Genomic DNA, 18,265 nt, shown 5'->3' on the forward strand with positions numbered 1-18,265 from the left:
AGGGGGGCAACCACTCGGGAAAGTTTGAGACGAATCCCCGACGGCTAATCGAATCGGAAACGCCACGGATCGGAACACCACCGGGGGTATCAGTACACAGAGAGGACGCGCACATAAACAACTTTAAAATGGACCCATTCGGTGGCGTACTGATAACGGCCGACCGGGCAGTCAAATGTGTCGGCTCGATTATTAAATCTTCGAACCGGGTGCCTGGCGAGGAATGTCCCCAGTGCACGACTGCGCGCCGCTGCGATCGGACCCCGAAGCCGAGAGACCGGAACAAGAGAACTAACCCCGCGGGCAATGGCAAAGTTTGAGCTAGAAACGCAACCCCCGAGCACCGAGCTTCTCGAGCTGGCCCGGGACGAGTTGCGCGAAACGCCGGAAGTGCGAGCCGCGGCCGTCGAGGAGCTGCGTAAGCTGTTGGCCGCCGCGACCGATCTCAACTTTCCGGACGACGAGGAGTTTCTGGTTATCTTCCTGCGCCCGACCAAGTTCTACCCGGAGAGCGCCCTGAAGCTGGTAAGTCCACTGAAACCTTTGACGGCGGGATGGTTTCTAAGCAAGTGTCACCTACCTGTGGATCCAGATGCGCAGTATTGCCGAGTTCAACAAAACGTACAAGGATACCCTGTTCAACCTGATGCCGGCCGATGTCCAGAACGTGTTCATCGAGCACAACCTCGTCAACGTTCTGACCAACCGGGACCAGAAGGGCCGCCGGATGATGGTGGTCAACATGGGCGAACCCTGGGACCCGAAAGTCATCTCGGAGGAGCAGATCTTCCGTGTGCTCTACACGATCCACAAGCTGGCCATGCTCGAACCGGCCACGCAGATCAACGGTGTGGTGGTGATGTACGACTTCAAGGGCATGGGTATGCGGCACGTCACCTCGATGTCTGCCGGGGGCGCTAAACGGCTGCTAACGTTCATCCAGGAAGCGAGCCCCTTGCGCGTGAAGGCAATCCATTTCATTAACCAACCGATGATCTTCAGCATCGCCTGGAAGCTGTTCAAGCCGTTCGTCAAGGAAAAGCTAAACAAACGGGTAGGTGCTGCGGGGGGGGGAAAGCGAAAGCCCTTTTACCTGGCCCCTTTTTTGCGTTTCAGATGTTCTTCCACGGAGACAAACTGTCCAAGCTGCACGAACACGTTCACAAGGAGTTCCTGCCCTCGAACTACGGTGGCACCCTTCCGGCACTCGACTACAGCGGCAAGGATTGGTACCCAGTGGCCGAGGATAATCTCGATTTCATCAAGAAGTGGAATTCGTGCGGATTCAAGTAGCCCCTCGGACTCGAAGGAAACATGAAGAGAGACAAAACAGTGATTCAGAGAGAGAGCGAGGAAATGTTTTAAAATCACTCCTTTGTGCGCTCTGAGTCTTTATCAACGAAGCGTCGAACGTCAGTCGCTTATCACAGCAACTCGACTTGCCGTCGCTATGACCTAGGCCTTAGGCGCCTTTCCATCACTTTCGTTTTTCTTCGCGTTGCCTCAGGGTCAGTGCATATGATAAAGCGGTACGCGATCAGTTTGTAAAAAACCCTCGATTATTATGCTGTTTGTAAGAAGAGCGTTCTACGTTTGTTAAGTATGGTCAAATGACAATAAAGAGGAAACACATTTATTGTAAGCAACGACGACAACTTCTTGGCTCTTCTCTATTCTATGGACGTTTTGAAGCTGCTGACGTTACGGATAATTTAACTAATATGATCAATGGCTTGCACCTACATTATTTAAAAAGTCCAAAAGCGTACTATTTGAAACTGTTTAGTAATAAAGGAACTTTTTTCGGAAATGTCGAGAAACTCCGAGGGAACGGCGTTAAAAGTAATTAAAAACATAGACGGAAGAAGTTGTAGAAGTCGCAAAAATACCAATTCAGTTCTCTTAAACGGGTGGCCTGGCTGTTAAGCCCTTTCCGTACAGTAAAGACCCCAGACCGAATGGCGCTTCATATCAAACTGGTTTCTGATAAGCGATCCCCGTCGGCTGTATTCTCTTTTTATGGAACTACAGGACTGCTGGGTCATGCCAAAAATTGAAAACAAACGGAAAGAAAATTGGTGTGGTACTAATAACAGCAGTCGAGAGGCGAAGTTGAAGATCCTCCGGGTACCTCCGTGGGAAGAAATGGATCTTCAGCCAGGAGGTGTACAAGTCTGTTTCTTGTCACCCTTTCCACAGAGACGAATGCTAGGCTATTACAGCTCAAAGTCTCTATAAAACAAAAGAAAAAAAAAAAACCCTTTCCATGCAACATGTAGTCTAAAATTGGGATGTTAACCGCACTTATCAACAACGCGTTTCAGCAGTGCCAAGATTATCACTCATCAACCCACCCACCAATCTTTCCTGCTTGACGCTACACCCACCCTAATCTTATCGAACCCCAGACCAAAGGTTAGCAACGATAGAAGTTACCGAGCTCATCGATAACCCGAAGAAAACGAAAACCGATTGTTTTTGGTTTGGGTTTAGTTTTTAATTCCAACGGTGATGATAAAATGAGGCTGTAGGGGCAAAGTTGTCATGGCGACCTGCTTTACTTGAATCCACAAGTGTTCCATTTTTTGATAAAGTCCACGTGTTTCTCGGCCGTCGGATACCATTCCTTGCCGCCGTAGTCGAGCGCCGGAAGGGTACCGGCGTAGTTGGCCGGAAGGTATGCCGGTTCGATGTGCTCGTGCAGCTTGGCCATCTTTTCGCCGTGGAAGAACATCTACGAGGGGTGAGAAAACGACGGAGGAAATTGGGAGCGCGCTCGGACGGCATCGGCAACATTCCTAAGGGAACGGAACTTACGCGCTTGTTCAGCTTCTCCTTCACGAACGGCTTGAACAGCTTCCAAACCATGTTGAAGATCATCGGTTCGTTGACGAAATGCACTGCCTTCATGCGCAGTGGGCAGGCCTCCTGGATGAAGGTCAGCAATCGCTTGGCACCGCTCGTCGACATGGCCGACACGTGACCCATTCCCATGCCCTTGAAATCGTAAATCACCACCACACCGTTGATCTGCGTGGCCGGTTCGAGCACGGCCAGCTTCTGGATGGTGTACAGTGCCTGGAAAATCTGGTCTTCTTTCACCGCCTTCGTGTTCCACAGCTCACCCATGTGGACCACCATCATGCGGCGGCCCTTCTGGTCGCGATTGGTGAAGATGTTAATCAGTCCATGATCGACAAAGACCGCCTTCGCATCGGCCGGCATCAGATTGTGTAGCAAGTCATGATACGTTTTGTTGAACTCGGCCACGTTGTGCATCTTCACACGCGGGAATGGGAACAGAAAACCGTCAGCACTTCATCCTCCCGATCAACTTCAGCACCTCAACTTACCAACTTCAGTGCACTCTCCGGGTAGAACTTGGTCGGGCGAAGATAGATCACCAGAAACTCGTCATCATCCGGGAAGTTTAGGTTGCTTGCTTTAAGCAGTTTGCGCAGCTCCTCGATCGCCGCCGCGCGGACCTCGGGGGTTTCGCGCAGCTCGGTTTTCGCCACTTCCAGGAGCTCGGTGCTCGGAGGCGACTGGTCGATTTCGAACGGACCGGCCATCGGATCGGATTGTACACGGTGTCGGGAGAGGAACCAAAGTCAACGAACCGTAGACACGGAGTCGGCGCAGACTGCAAATTGGCAAGTACAAGCCACCGGCCAATCGGTCCGATTTAAGTACTCTCTCCAGTGGATCAGAAATCTTATCGTTGGGCGGATTAACGATACGATGCACACACTGCAGTTGGACGGGGTCCTGATTAGGACACGGCCCCGGGCCCTCGGAAGGGTCGGTCACTCGGACGTACAGAATCTTATCACATCGCCCACACTCGAAGCCGGGGGCCGGGGCTTATGTAATAAATGTTTTGATCAAATTGTCCGGCGCTGGGCATGAGTGTCCAATTTTCGTAGCTAAGCGTAAAAGAAAGTAACCTTTGGTCTGGTGCCAGCCGTTGCTGTAGCGGCGGTGGATGCGCTTGACGCCCAATGCACCGCCTGAATGTGAATGGTTACGTAACAGCTAGGGATCCACAGCTATGGTTTTGATCTATTTATAAACAGGTGCGGTTGCTTCCTTCATAAACTCAATGATTTGATGACTATAAGAGGGAAATCCTTAGAACAATGCTGATGTATTGAATAAATGAATTGTCTACTTAAAATCTTGACCGGTCTCTGAACTGTAGGTAATCAGCGTTACTCATCTGGCGAGAGCTTTCAAGTCGTCCCAAGATTTGCAAAATACTTCTTTATTTATAGAAATCGGAAAGCATTGGGTCTTCTGCATCGTTTTATCGCCTGTCAAAATTCGTAAGTAAAAAACAGAGAAGCACAAAAATATTTACGAACATTTTTGCTCATAACATTTGGACCCATAATAACTTTGAACTTATAACATTTTTACATGAAACTCATACTTAATATTTGAAATCGAAGCATTTTATTAGGTTTATAATTGATTAATTGATTCCTCATTTGAAGATTATATCCTGTTCTGATGTCTAAATGGAAGGACAACCTTTCATTCGACGTAATCTGTATAAGCAGTTCTCTGAATGAGTTAGCGACAAAACGTGATCACAAAAATAATCGTTGCTCGCTGGATGATTATCTCGACAAAACGTGCCACCTTGCGCTCGACACCGCGCTCCGTTTCGCTCTCCAACACACACCGCGAAAGTTGCAGTTACCTCCGTCAAGCGCCCCATAACCCTAATGTCCGGTCGCTGGTCGCTGATCAGCAGAAGCTAGGATTAATAATGGGCCACCACATTGTTCGTTTCCGGCTCGCGTGGATGAAATATGATTCTGCAAACTCACGATGATGACTACGCTACGTCAGTCGCGACTGGCGAGCTCTGGGCGATGAAGGTCCACAGGGAGAATCATATTTTAGTAAATCGTGTAGAGGTCGTTTCGAGGAAGCCAGAGAATCTTCTCGTGGTTCTTACGCCGACTAATAGATGTCTGAGCAAATCGTCTTATTTTTGCCATCTCGAAGACACCAAATCACAACCGAAGAGCACACGAAAATCCATCCAAACAACCGTTCTAGCGTAACATCGGTGACTAACAATACAACAACAAGTGGCGCGCCGGCAGGCACCCATCGCGTGACTGCCGATCCCAAGCCAAAAACCGGTATGCAATCGGGGCTATCGAAAATTCGGGGCCACTCCACAGTCTTTAGCGTCTAACGTCCGATCTCGATCAAGATCGAAGGTTGGTGGCGGAATTTCGCACACGCAGCGCGGCTCGTGGAACAAGTGGAACCAGTCCCGGGCAATGAAAGGAAAAAAGCAACAAAACCAAACGACCATTGCCAATCCATCGAAGTTTATTGATACTCCGGGCGTGGGGGGGGCGGGCCAAAGGTTGTTCGCTTTTGGGCGTTCGCCACCGCAACCAACAGGTTCGTCGCCTACGCCGCCGCCGCCGGCTCGCAGTCTTTCGACCTGCGTAGCCTTGTCCGGGGTGCAGCAGGTGCGCAATGGGTACCGCCCCCCCCGTACATCGCTTCGGATATAAACAAATAAAAGTACGCTCCGGTTTGGTCGGAAAACCGAAAACCGCTCCCGAAGCACGCAGGCGAAAGGTCACCACAGCACCGACTCGGCCACCCCACTCGGCGGTCCAAGGGGCGATCACCACTACAGAGAGAGAGAGGTTGGTGATGATCGTCACCGCACCACAGCCACCGAACCGCACAGAAGTCTATAAAGCGAAGCTGCCCGTTCCAGGCGATCGTATTCGGTGCTGGACCACGACACGGAACTGAGCGTCGCGATCGTTGCGACAGAAGCTGACCGACAAACCATTGCGCAAACGTCTCGTGTGTGGTGCGTGCGTGACCGTGACCGGGCAGACGCCAGTGTGTGTGTGTGTGTGCGCGTTTAATAATTTGTTTTGAAAAACAAAAATCCAAAAATCTCGCTCCGACCCGCCTGGGCCGCGCGAAGGACGCAGTGATTTTCGGAGTGCCCAGTGAACCCGGTGACCGCAATTGTGTGCGGGGTGCGGAGTGACCACTTTTCCTTCACATCTCTCGCGTGCTAGAGAGTGGTCGTCCTTCGGCGTTGTTGCGCAACAACGGCGCGTGAAGTGAAAAGAAAATCCATCGCCACCGCAATGTCGATCAAGTATAACGAAAAAAACTACCCGTACATCGATCTGGGCCAGGGCTACATCGTGTACCTGGAAGATGGCGACTACACCGACGAACGGTGGGTGCGCAAAGCCAAACAGGACATCAACGAGACGCCCCAGCGAAAGGTGGAAGCGCTCGAGCAACTTCGGGAGCTGTTGCGCGGTGAACGGAAGCTGAACGTCCCGCTGGACGACGAGAAGTTCCTGCTAAAGTTCCTGCGCCCTCTGGCGTACGATGTGACGAAAGCGTTCGACTGCATCCGGCACACGTACACGATGAAACGGAACTACGGCCGCGATTACTACGAGGGTCGCATCAAACCGTCGCACATCCGGCACATCTACGACTCGGGCATGGTGACGTTTCTACCGCAGCGCGACGACGACGGGTGTGGCATCTGTGTGACGCAGCTTGGACGTAAGTAATGGCTGCCGGTAGACTTCCGGCGACGTTCCGCCGGTCGAAAATCGACGCAATAACTAGCCGATCACGGTTTTGTGCGCTCCGAACCGTTGAAACCTGTTTTCGTCGGTCGAAGTGATAATCTTCATTCGGTTGTGCGATTTTAAAGGGGTTGATTCGATTCCGGCTGTGTCGAGGACCAGGAAACAAACAACACAATCCTTGAACTCCGGTTCAGTTACGTTTCGAAATCGGTCGGGGGTCGGTCGGGTTGTAATCGGATCGGAGCTATAAGGGTTTTTATGGTTGCTTCACTGTGGTGTACCTATCATTACGGCCCAACTCCGGGGATGAATTATGATGGCCGACGGCGAGATGACATGTGCACGTCAGTGGCAGTGCAGTGGCTGCACCGAGCAGTTATTGCTCACCCCGCGGCTGGCGATTGTTTCACAACCGTCCGAACAAAACAACACCTCGAGTCGGTAATTGGGTTTGGTAATTGCTGTGCCGGAAAGCTCAAGAGGAGAACGGACAGGCGATGGTGGCGCAATGTCTGCCGGAGTGCGTTTCACCGTCGACTGCAAAACCCGGCTGGGAACCTTCTCGGTTCCCAGAAGTTCGGCACGACTCGAAGCTGCGTCAGACGGCGGTGGAAATTTTTCTGTGACTTTTAATCATCGTCAGAGAAGTAGATCAATTGCCGCTACCGTGTCCGGCAAACAGGTCCCGGCTTGAATTGATGAATAATAACGGTGGCGCATAAAATTAGCATCACAGAGCTAGCCGGGCGCTCTAAAACGGGCGCCATCAGCTGGTAAACGATGCCAGTTCCGGACGACCTTCGCGCAACATTCATTACCAGATTCCAAAAAAAAAAAACGTTTCCTATTTGGACAGCCGCGTGCGTCCTTTCTCATCCGTGACCGTAACCTTCGTTCGGTGGCAGCACATGAGCTCATCCAAAGTCCTTTCGCTCCGCTTCGTTTCATCAAACTCCGGCAGGCAAGTGGAATACCTCGAAGATCTCCATGTACGACGTGGTGGCTCTGTTCCGGATCAACATTGAAGCCTCACTGATGGATCCGTTGGTGCAGCTGAATGGTATCCGGATCATTTTCGACTTCGACGGGCTTTCGATGTCGCACGTAGCGCAAGCGTCACCGAAGCACGCGATGGTCAGCCTGCAGTGGATCCAAAAGTGCTGTCCGCTGCAACTAAAAAGCATCCACATTGTAAACAATTCGATGCTGTTCAATGTGCTGTTCACGATCTTCAAGCCGTTCATCTCGAAGGACCTGCGAGACAAGATGTTCTTCCACAACCGCGACTTCAGCTCGCTGATCAAGTGCATCAGCCCGAAGTGTCTGCCGCCGGCGTACGGCGGGACGCTCGATGCGCCTGAGTGCGAAGGTCAGCTGCTCGGTGACTTCATGCAGCTCTACGATAAGCACTACGAAGGTGAGCGTCGGACATTTACCGTGTGGCCCCAGCCCCAGCCCCAGTCATTAACAGTCTCTCTCTCGTTTCTTTTCCTCCACAGCCTTGGATGCCTACGGGTACGAGGAGAGCAATTCCAACTGAGCCAACTATCGGTCTCTCTCACACGTTGTGTTGTCCGTCTGTGATCTTCGCCGCGTCCTGCGCGAGCTACGAGTGTTTGTGTTTTCTCTATTGCTTTTGGAAACACGTGCACGCTGATGGTCCGCCGCGCCCTTGGAGCTTCGTGTGCCTAACCTTAGGATGCTAAATAGCTAAGTACACGCCGGCTCACGCCGGTTCGCGCGGATCGAAGCTGGAAATAAATCGATTTCGACAGTAACTGCCATCGGCGTCTTATTGGTTCGCTCTGCGTGCGTTGAGAGCCATTATCGTCTCGTAAGTTGTTCACGTACACCGAGCGGAGCGAAGAAGAATATTTATTGGCCGCTGTTGGGTTTGGCGCACGTTCGATGCAACAATTATTGGAAGGTGATGTGTTGCATTTATTGTGCCACACATTTTTTCTCCTGTGCTCCAGTCTTCGTCGGTGAATATAAAATCATTTGAAAGTCGATGGCACCCTTGGACGGTGGATTGCATAACTTCGGGGGTTTATTCTTATTGCGAACAGATTCGAACTTGGCGTTAAAATAGTAGCAAAAGAGCATCACAAACACAAAGAAATATCATAGGTGCGTTAACACGATGCTCCATTATTGGTTCCAAACCACGAAGTCCCGTCGTCCTGTGGGGTACATGGCACTTATTTTTCCTCCACAACATAGCCGTACTGGTTCGATTCTGAAAGAAACACAACGTCAATATCCTTTGCATCCTAAAGAACCCAACTCGAGCCAACTTCACCTTCCAGCATGTCTTTGTAGCAGTCCAACAGCTGCCCAACAACCGCGCCGTCGTACTCCGGCAAATCGTAGGTGCCGTCCAGGAACGAAGGCAAACACTCCGCGTTGATGTGTGCGTGCAACGATTGTCTATCAGCACCATGCACAAATATCTGCTCAAGCACAGTTTAAGATCAATCGAATGCAATCGAGTGATTAGAGTAGCACACTCACACGCTGGCTCCATTTTTTGCCCAAAAACGGTCGGAACAATTTGAACAGTATGTTGAACATGCGCGCATTGTTCACGATGTGGATTCCTTTAATACGGTACGGTGCATTCTTCTGACCGAAGTCGACGATCGTTTTGATAAATTTTGGCGAAAATTGCCCAATGTGCGACAGGGAGAGCTTGTCGAAGTTGACGATGTACACGATGCCGTGCAGTTGGGTTCGCGGCTCACGACCGATCGTCTCCATGAGCGTGTTGGTGGCACGGATCATCTCCACCGAGGACACTCTGGAGCAGTTCCACTTGGCTACAAGAACACGCAGGTGAATGAACTGTCGGCCTCCGTCAGCACGGTCCGCTTACCTCCCATTTCTTTGTAGATGATCCTACACCCGTGCTGATCGCGCTTTGGCAGCACCTGCACGACGCGATCCTCGAGCGCATTCTTGATCGACTCCGTTGACAGGTTGTCCAGGATGAAGTTTTCTCTCGCTTTCATTCTGTAGTACGCCTTCATCTGGAAACGATGCACCAAACCGCCATTACGATCGAATTGCTACTCAAACATAAGGTTTTGTTACCATCTCGAACGTGCTGTCGGCGTGGTATTTATTGGGGCGCAAAAAGCGCACCAGAAATGCATCCTTATCGAGTGGCACTCGGAGCCCTGGTTCCGCTGAGAATCGAATGACGAATCGGTAAACGTTTTCAATCAGCTGTTCGTTCTTTCAATCGGAGCGCCGCGGCACCAACACAGCCGCATGCCGGCCACCCAGTTCGATGAACCGACGCCACGCGAAACTTACCCCGAATGAGCGCGCGGAGCTCGGCCACGGACGCCGTAACCTTGTCCGGTGTTTCGTGGAGTTCACGGGATGCCTTTCCAATCGCGGCCGTATCGGTGTACTCTTCCAGATCGAACGATAGCTCGATGCCGTTTCCAAAGTCGATACGCGGTCCGTGGACATTTTCCAGTCGGAGCGCCATCGTGAAGCCGTGAATGAAAACTGAAAGTATCGCTAGGCAAGGAGCGAAAGAATTTCATTCGAGCCGGTCGCGTCCGCTGGACGATGTTTTACTCACACAATCGTACGCCGCGAAATAATGCTGAAGGATGAGAGGAACAGAGAACAGGTTCTTGTTTTAAGACACACGAAATCCACGTTCTCGCTTTCTTAGGAAGGCAATTAGATTATGGTGTTAGAAAGAGAACGTTGGCAACATTTGGCTCACTCAGCATTGTTCAGAAGAAATTGACTTTGCATACCGAGGCAGTTGGAGAAGCGTACGCAGCGTTATTTTCTAACAGCTTGCAGTTTTGCCGATTAAAATAAACTCTGCTCGCCGACCGTAAGGCTCTGATGTATGCAAAAAGGAAATCACCGATTGCATACCTTCAGGCGCAAAGCGTTTCAAATGGCTTACCATTTCGAATTGTGTCACGTGTTTGCTCGGGGCCTTTTCTTCGATTTCTTAGACGTGATCGTGATCGTGATCGTGTGGGAGAACAGTAAAACGACGACGCTCGCTTTACTGGCAGTTCATTCTCTCGCTAGAAGTCGGCCAAACCGATTCGCGCGCGCGTGTGAAGTGACTCGTTGGCAAAGAAAAGTGCCGGTGTTTCGTCTTCAGTTTGGTTTGAATTTCCGGTGGCCGTTTGGTGAGGTCAACTGATTCACGATGGCTGCACTAAAGTTTGACGACAACAAGGTACCCTACTTGGACCTCGGCAAGGGCTACCGGATCGCGCTCGAAGGGGACGAGTACACCGACGCCAAGTCGAAGGAAAAGGCCGCCCGGGAGCTGCGTGAAACGCCGGAGGTGGTGGAAAAATCGATGCAGGAGCTACGTGCACTGTTGCAAGGTATGCCAGTCTGGCAGGCAGCCAGTCAGGGGTGTGTGCAAGCCCGTGCGTGATTAGAATTCAAGACACCGAGCCGATAAGTCGGTCGGACGGCCGGACTCGGGAGGATCGTGTGGTGGAGTATGGCAGTAATCGCAATCGCGGATTTGGCGCATGGCGCATATTGATCCATTTTTATGGTTGCCATCGTCTGTGACGAAGGAAACACCTGGCTCAGGGTCTGCCAAACAATTACGGGGATCTAAAGCGTTACGCCCGGCGGAGTCATCGCGCATCTCACCCACGCGGAACGCCATTACCGAGACACTATAAAACCGCGGTCAAGGTTAGGTGTGCACAAAACAACGCGTTGTTCGACGACGGGTGGTCTTTAGGTGGGCCATTTCCTTTTGTAAAGATATCGAGTTTCCACGAGCTTATTTTAGGAGATCGCGAGAATATCCAAGGCTGAAACAGTAGCTGACCTTGAGTTTAGATACGTTACATTGATCGTTCACTGTAACGTTCGACAACCGACCGATTCATCGACAATTTATTCGCCGAATAATAAGACTCATTTCGACAAACATTGAGGTCAAGCAAATCCTTTCACTGAAGCTCAAGCTCAATAGCGGACACGGAACGGATTTGTGAGTGATATTCGTTTCCTGCGGACTAATTCGTCAATTGTTAGTCATTTGAATTTTATTAATAAGCGGATATTGAATCATTGCTTAGAACGCAATCGCGTACCGTGCTCGTCCCAACCAATTTGTACCTAATAGGTGACCAACAATTTAGTGCCATTAGGGAGCCGTCGTCTGAAGGACAGCAAAACCGACGCTGCACTTGAACCTGAGACATCGTCCGTACTGCCGGTAGTACATGGAACCACATCGTTAGTGTAATGACGCTTCGATAGCACCCGGGAAACGAGCGAAGCCATTTTATTCCACCTCTCGCGCATCGCTGGTAATGGAGCTAGGCAATCAAGGCAGACGACAATCGCCTCTGCTAACCTGCACTGCGAAAACACAAGCCACGTAGTAGACCTCTGATCGGTGCCCAACCGCGGTAAGCCGGAAACGCACTCCACCGGACGGCCCTCTTGGCAAAGGGCAACGACTTTGGCACCCAACTGTATCACAACATACGCTTCCCGGCATCGTTCGTTCCACGTGTAGCTTTATTGGCACCCGATTTCGCACCCGAACGTTGATCGTTACGAATGACGCACGGAAACACTTTCTGCATCTCACGATCGGCCGACTTTTTTAGTTTTTTTGGCTTTCAGCAGCCACGAACACAATTCCGGGACGTCCGGGAAGATGAAAAGGGATTTTCTAATGCCCTTCGGTCCGGTTCGGTCCGATCCGGTAGATTGCGTGTGTCAACGTGATCTTCGTGGCCGAAGAGAAGGAAGATGAATCATCGACAGACGGTGATGGTGATGGTGTGGCGTTTACGTTTATTATTTACTTTTTACAATGGTCGTAATAAGATTGATGGTCGATTTTTTTTTCTGCATCACCCCAAAACATTACGTGAAGTAATTGGCTGTATTGTTTACTCATTCGCTTAACGCGCTGTTTGAATCATTCGAAGTTTTCCTTTAAAAACATTCAAAGTAGATTGACTCACCGACATCTGCATTGCAAAATAAGGAATCGATAAAAATGAATGCATCCCATTGACCTTCGAGTTATCCAACCCAACGTGGCGAGTCGTTCCGGCACATTTGTCACAGGTGATGAATGTGGCGTTACGGCCAAGATCAAGTAATGCTGGAGTGGTCTCTTCAACTGGCCTTTCCAGAACCGGTACACCACACGGACTGCATCCCAAGTGCCTGGTGCCACCCTATCATCGACCGATCGGTTGACTTTAACCTCCACGGCCGCAATCTATCGAAGCGACAATTAACCTATTCGAACGTTTAAAAGTGTGCCTCTGGAAGTCGATCGTCGCCGTATGGTAGGCGTTTGCATGCCTGTTGACCTCAACCGGAGCACTACCCAGGTACTGGGGCATGCTCCTTGGCAAGGAGCTCTGGGCAAGTTGTTCGAAGAAAACTGCATCTAATGATAATCGCGTGGCTGAAAATTGCTAACCTCTGGCTTGTCACGTGCGTCCACGGGGACGAACATGCACGCAGGGCCGGTTGGTCGTGCACTTGACACTAGTTTCGCAACGCTGCCGACTCTCGTTGCTCTCGTTCGCCCGACCACCTGCCGGTCAGATGTAGTCCACCTGAGCCCCAGATAATTGGCTGGACTTTGATCGCGCACAAGTTGCCGGTGCGATGATGATTTCCGGGATTTTTTGTTTCGGTCGATCGGGCGCGGCTCGTAATCATGCTCTTTTTTGTGGCCCTTATCTTTGCAGAGGAGAAGTCGCTCTATGTTCCGATGGATAATGATGCCTTTATGATTAAATTCCTCCGGCCGTGCAAGTACTACGCAAAAAGTGCATTCGAACTGGTGAGTAATGGTGCCCTGCCCCCCCGAGAACGAATCATATCAAACGCAAACAACTCCGTTTCAGATCCAACGATACTATCGCTTTCGGTACAAGCATCCCGATCTGTGCGACGATCTGTTCCCAGCGACGGCGAAGCATGTTTACGCCGAAGGGTTGGTTCACTTCCTGCCACTGCGCAATCAGCACGGTTCGCGGATTCTGGTGCTGGAGTGCGGAAGTAAGTAGACGCGACGGAAAGGGTGCCAGCAGCAAAACCGGGCCCAATGAGAGGCAAACCAAAAACTGAGTCTAGCGAGAAGCGACGAACCCGATTTTCGACTAATTTCGCGGCCCATGTGTGCGTGTCGGCGGGACTCCGCCAAAAGCCGGTTCGTTGATCTTGCGAATCGATGACGCAGCTCGATGGATGAATTGTTGTGCGGTCGATTAAAACATCGACTCAGCATCCGACAGCCTGGTGGTTCCAGGGGTTTCCTGGTGCATGGGAACGGAAACGTTCGCTCCTCGCTGGCCCCACCGGTCCGAGGGTCAATATTAATTGTTTGCTCACCTGATCGACTGTGGGTTAAAGATATCGTAACTGAGTATACACTTGTGCGTGATTTGTAGATATCTCCAATCAATGATTAGCGATATCGTTTGGCGCCTAAAAGTATGCAATTGAACGAACATATCGCTCCGTCACTACAAATTCGCTGATTGTACTTCTACAGAGAAATGGAAACCGGCAAACGTTTCGCTCAACGATCTGTTCCGCGCGGTGCAGATCGCACTGGAGGCTGGCATGTACGAGCCAAGGACCCAGCTGAACGGCGCCATCGTCATCCTGGACATGGAAGGACTGTCGCTGTCGCAAATCATGCAGTTTACGCCGAGGTTTGCGGCCATGGCCCTCGATTGGATTCAGCAGTGTACGCCGATGCGCCTCAAGTCGGTGCACATTCTGAACAACTCGTACCTGTTCAACATGCTGTTCGCCATCTTTAAGCCCTTCATCTCGGAGAAGCTCCGCAAACGGGTTAGCGGCGCGAGCTAGTGGCTGCTGACGACACACGCGGGTAATGCTGAATGTCTGCTCCTCGTTCACAGTTATTCTTCCACCAAAAAGACTGGAACTCACTGATGGCGCACATCGATGCGAAGTGTCTGCGACCCAACTACGGTGGAACGCTCGAGTGTCTGGAGACCGACGGCGCACTCCTGGGGGAGATGTTCGAGCTGTACCGTAAAGAATATGAACGTAAGCGTCGGCTAAAGATCTGTTTTTGGGGAAATCTAGCTAACGAATTACATTGCTTTGCACCTTTCGCAGTTGCCAACTCCTTCGGATACTTACGGAAACAGGATTAACTGGTGTCACGGAAACGGAGTTGATAAGTTACCTTCTTCATTGTGCCTGGGAATAGACTAATGGAGTTTGAGATATTATCTAGGGGTCTTGCAACTTTTTATACAGTTAGCTTTAGAGCAGCGTTCGCACGGGAAGTGACATATTTAAGTCGTTAAAACTAATAAATTATCTATAGCGAAATAGTTTCGAATGTCCTATTTAGTTCTCGGACCGACGTTCAAACTCAACGTTTCTTTCACCACCAAAATTCATCACTAAACTCGGCGTGCAGCGCCCGCATACCAACAACATCATACGCATCATCAAATTGGTCCCACAAATCATCACAACAAAGCTAAGCTGTAGACGTATTTGTCTAACAATGCCACGGACAGATGAAGGTGTTGGTAGCGTTAAGGAATGCGATTTTGTTTTGTATTCCGTTAGCGTCGTTTGATTTGTTTACCAGCATCAAGTATCGCTGTGGTGGTGTGATGATGTCGCGAGGCGTTAACTGAGATTACGAAATATTCGTGTAGTAGCGTCTTGACGTATAAAACTACAGCGAAGTCCGACAGAGTGTTAACCTTAATCTTTTCGCCATGGACGTTAGTTATTTTACTATTTCTGCTCCATCGCTAGACTTCTAGATGCTAGACGTTACTTCGAGAAGCGAAAGACACCCTACGTTAAACCCTTTTTGGGTCAACTGCCTATTAAGGACTTTGATCGTTTCTCTGATCACGTTGCACATTTTTCACTTGAGGGCGATCCTATAATAAAATTAACCAGCATTACTTCTTCTACTACTACTACCACTACTGCTATTAATAGTTGTGGATCCAGGAGGATCCAGTTGTGTGTCACCAGCAGGAGTCGTTCGAGTCCTTTTTTGCTAGTTCCTGCCGTAATTAGAAGACGAAAAAAAAACTTACCGGCCGGTGACCTTAATTAGGGATACCGCCTTTATTTTAAATCGCAATGAAATTGACAGTCATTCTTGGGAAAATTCCACTCGGTCATAGGTTACTAAAATAAAAAGGCAACGAAACTTTCCGACCGGGCGGACTTTTGTTTGAAATCCTGTTTGGCCGGCCGGTCAGCAAAATGTGCAAATCACTCACGGTGAGTTGTGCAAATCATTGCCCGTACAATACATCAACAAACCGAACCTCTATCGCGGTGGCGCCCGCTACGGCTCGTGATAACGGCTCCTGCGCCGAAAACCAACGACACGCGCCGTGAAAGTTCGTAAAATCCGACGTCGGTTTGTGTGCGGCAATGGCGGATTGCTGGTGGTAGTTTCAATCACGTTGTTATCAGTATATCTGTCGGACTGGCGGTGGATGGATCTTCAGTTGCGCTCCCGCAGTTGGGCGTGAATGTACCAAAGGTTTCGTGAAGGACAAATCGGTGACCCGCTTGAGTGTTCAGAATGTTCCAGCTGTTGGCGTTGGTCGCGGTACTGTTCCTGCTGTACCGCTGGAGTGTGGCGACGTACGATTACTTCGAGAAGCGAAAGATACCGTACGTAAAACCGGTGCCCTTCTTCGGTCAGCTACTCTCGTTCTTTGCGCGAACCAAACATGCGACCGTCATCACGTCCGAGGGTTACGAGATGTTCCCAAACACCCGGGTTTCGGGGGCATTTACGTTGCGAACCCCACGCTATCTTGTGCACGACCCGGTTCTGTACAAGCAGATGGCCATCAAGGACTTTGACCATTTCTCCGATCACATATCCAAACTTTCCCTCGAGGACGATCCGCTGCTGGCTCGGTCACTGTTCTTCACCAATGGCCCCCGCTGGCGGCACCATCGCTCCGGCCTCAGTCCCGCCTTTACCGGCAGCAAGATGCGGAACATGTTTGGGCTACTGTCCAAAAGTGCCGGAGACGCCGTCCAACGGCTGGTAGTGTCGCAGCAGCGCAAACCTAGCCCACTGGAGTTGCGCGATCTGTACTCGCGGCTCGGGAACGATGCGATGACGTCGATCTCGTTCGGTGTCGAGGTTGACTCGCTCTCCGACCCGAACAATGAGTTCTTCGCAAAAGGAGCGCGCTTAGCCAAGATTGATGGAGCGCCCGGGTTCAAGTTTGCCCTGTCCGCAATCCTGCCCGACGCGTACAGCTTTTTACGATGTGCGATCTTAGATAAGGATGTGAACGACTTCTACTTGGACGCCGTTTCGCAAAACATTCGGTACCGCGAGGAGAACAAAATTACCCGACCCGACTTTATCCATCTGCTGCTGCAGGCCCGCAAAGACGAGCTAAGACCGGAGAAAGCCGAAGACGAAGCGTTGGAAAATGCCGGACTTTCCACCGCCGAAACACACACGATCGTGCAGCAGCAGGGCGATGTAAAGCTCAAGTGGGACGATATCGATATTACGGCCGCCGGTGTATCCTTCTTTTTCGGAGGCATCGAAACAACGACCACTCTGCTGTGTTTTGCGAGCTACGAACTGGCCATCAATCCGTCGATCCAGGCACGACTGAGGGCAGAAATTGATGAGGTACGCGCCGAGTTACCGGACGGAAAAACACCGACTTATGAGGTGCTCCAGAAAATGCAATATATGGACCTGGTTGTATCGGAAACTCTGCGCCGTTGGGTACCTTTTGGCATCACCAACCGGCAGTGCACGAAGGATTACACATTCACCAACACCGATGGCACGGAGATCACCATCGAGAAGGGAATGAACATTACGATTCCGATCAATTCGTACCACTTGGATCCGAAATTCTTCCCCGACCCGCTGCGCTTCGATCCGGAGCGCTTCACGGACCCGGCGCGCTTCAACAAGGATGCGTACGTTCCGTTCGGGGCTGGTATGCGCAACTGCATCGGCTCCCGTTTGGCGCTGATGCAAGCAAAATGCATCCTGTTTCATGTGCTTTCCAACTTCACCATCGAACCGCATCACAAAATGGCCATCCCGGTCGTGATCGACGTAACTTCGGTCGGTTTGAATGCCAAGGGTGGCTTCTGGATGAAGTTGGTACCGAAACAGGTATAGACCGGAATTTGAATACCCGGCACGTGGCAAGGAGAGCAATTGACGGATTGACGGCTGCTGAGGAAGACAGTGAGCAAACGAAGAAGCATCCCATTTGCTTGCGATAAGATAGCATTACAATGCCAGGGTCAGCCGATAACGAACGTCTGTCTTTACGATTCAAATTACTGTGGACTTTGCTAGTATTGCATTCTTTTAGCAACAGATTTAATGGACTAACAAATAAAGTGAATTGCTCAATCGCGTTCCATTCGAGTTTACTTCATCAAAAGATCTGTTCAATTCAGGCGTTTTCAGGTAAATCAATATTCCCGACCAACGTTTGTTGGCAAACACTTGAAGAGCCTTCAAATATCGCTTTCCTTCTTTAACCACTCGTTGCTGCTCCGTTCGATTTGAAGCGTACTGTAGTTGGGGTCCCCGCAAAACATTAGTTCGCGCGTTGCGTTGATTACTGTCGGCCATA

At 50.6% G+C, this 18,265-nt stretch overlaps 6 protein-coding genes across 6 annotated transcripts; 4 read left to right on the plus strand and 2 right to left on the minus strand.

The window, feature by feature from the left end:
* Positions 1-243: 243 nt before the first annotated feature.
* On the plus strand, positions 244-1,644 carry LOC128271958 (retinaldehyde-binding protein 1-like). Its single transcript, XM_053009652.1, has 3 exons — positions 244-525; positions 593-1,054; positions 1,117-1,644. The coding sequence occupies exons 1-3, from the start codon at positions 307-309 to the stop codon at positions 1,291-1,293; spliced, it is 858 nt and encodes a 285-aa protein (XP_052865612.1). The 5' UTR covers positions 244-306; the 3' UTR covers positions 1,294-1,644.
* Positions 1,645-2,490: 846 nt separating this feature from the next.
* LOC128273160 (retinaldehyde-binding protein 1-like) lies at positions 2,491-3,638 on the minus strand. The gene is made up of 3 exons (XM_053011084.1): positions 3,354-3,638; positions 2,818-3,279; positions 2,491-2,734 (listed from the first exon to the last, which is right to left on the minus strand). The coding sequence occupies exons 1-3, from the start codon at positions 3,570-3,572 to the stop codon at positions 2,558-2,560; spliced, it is 858 nt and encodes a 285-aa protein (XP_052867044.1). The 5' UTR covers positions 3,573-3,638; the 3' UTR covers positions 2,491-2,557.
* A 2,505-nt stretch (positions 3,639-6,143) lies between these two features.
* Positions 6,144-8,168, plus strand: LOC128273343 (alpha-tocopherol transfer protein-like). The gene is made up of 3 exons (XM_053011286.1): positions 6,144-6,579; positions 7,570-8,025; positions 8,108-8,168. The coding sequence occupies exons 1-3, from the start codon at positions 6,144-6,146 to the stop codon at positions 8,146-8,148; spliced, it is 933 nt and encodes a 310-aa protein (XP_052867246.1). The 3' UTR covers positions 8,149-8,168.
* A 641-nt stretch (positions 8,169-8,809) lies between these two features.
* On the minus strand, positions 8,810-10,107 carry LOC128274022 (alpha-tocopherol transfer protein-like). Its single transcript, XM_053012105.1, has 6 exons — positions 9,927-10,107; positions 9,702-9,796; positions 9,484-9,637; positions 9,123-9,427; positions 8,911-9,061; positions 8,810-8,847 (listed from the first exon to the last, which is right to left on the minus strand). Exons 1-6 carry the CDS (start codon positions 10,105-10,107, stop codon positions 8,810-8,812), a joined length of 924 nt encoding a protein of 307 aa, XP_052868065.1.
* A 582-nt stretch (positions 10,108-10,689) lies between these two features.
* Positions 10,690-14,966, plus strand: LOC128272561 (alpha-tocopherol transfer protein-like). Its single transcript, XM_053010387.1, has 6 exons — positions 10,690-10,984; positions 13,349-13,443; positions 13,508-13,661; positions 14,158-14,462; positions 14,534-14,684; positions 14,757-14,966. Exons 1-6 carry the CDS (start codon positions 10,801-10,803, stop codon positions 14,792-14,794), a joined length of 927 nt encoding a protein of 308 aa, XP_052866347.1. The 5' UTR covers positions 10,690-10,800; the 3' UTR covers positions 14,795-14,966.
* A 1,243-nt stretch (positions 14,967-16,209) lies between these two features.
* On the plus strand, positions 16,210-18,005 carry LOC128275223 (cytochrome P450 9b2-like). Its single transcript, XM_053013646.1, has one exon. The coding sequence runs from the start codon at positions 16,210-16,212 to the stop codon at positions 17,797-17,799; it is 1,590 nt and encodes a 529-aa protein (XP_052869606.1). The 3' UTR covers positions 17,800-18,005.
* Positions 18,006-18,265: the final 260 nt, after the last annotated feature.

This window comes from Anopheles cruzii, chromosome 3 (genome assembly GCF_943734635.1).
Source record: "Anopheles cruzii chromosome 3, idAnoCruzAS_RS32_06, whole genome shotgun sequence".
In the NCBI taxonomy this organism is placed as follows: Eukaryota; Metazoa; Arthropoda; class Insecta; order Diptera; family Culicidae; genus Anopheles; species Anopheles cruzii.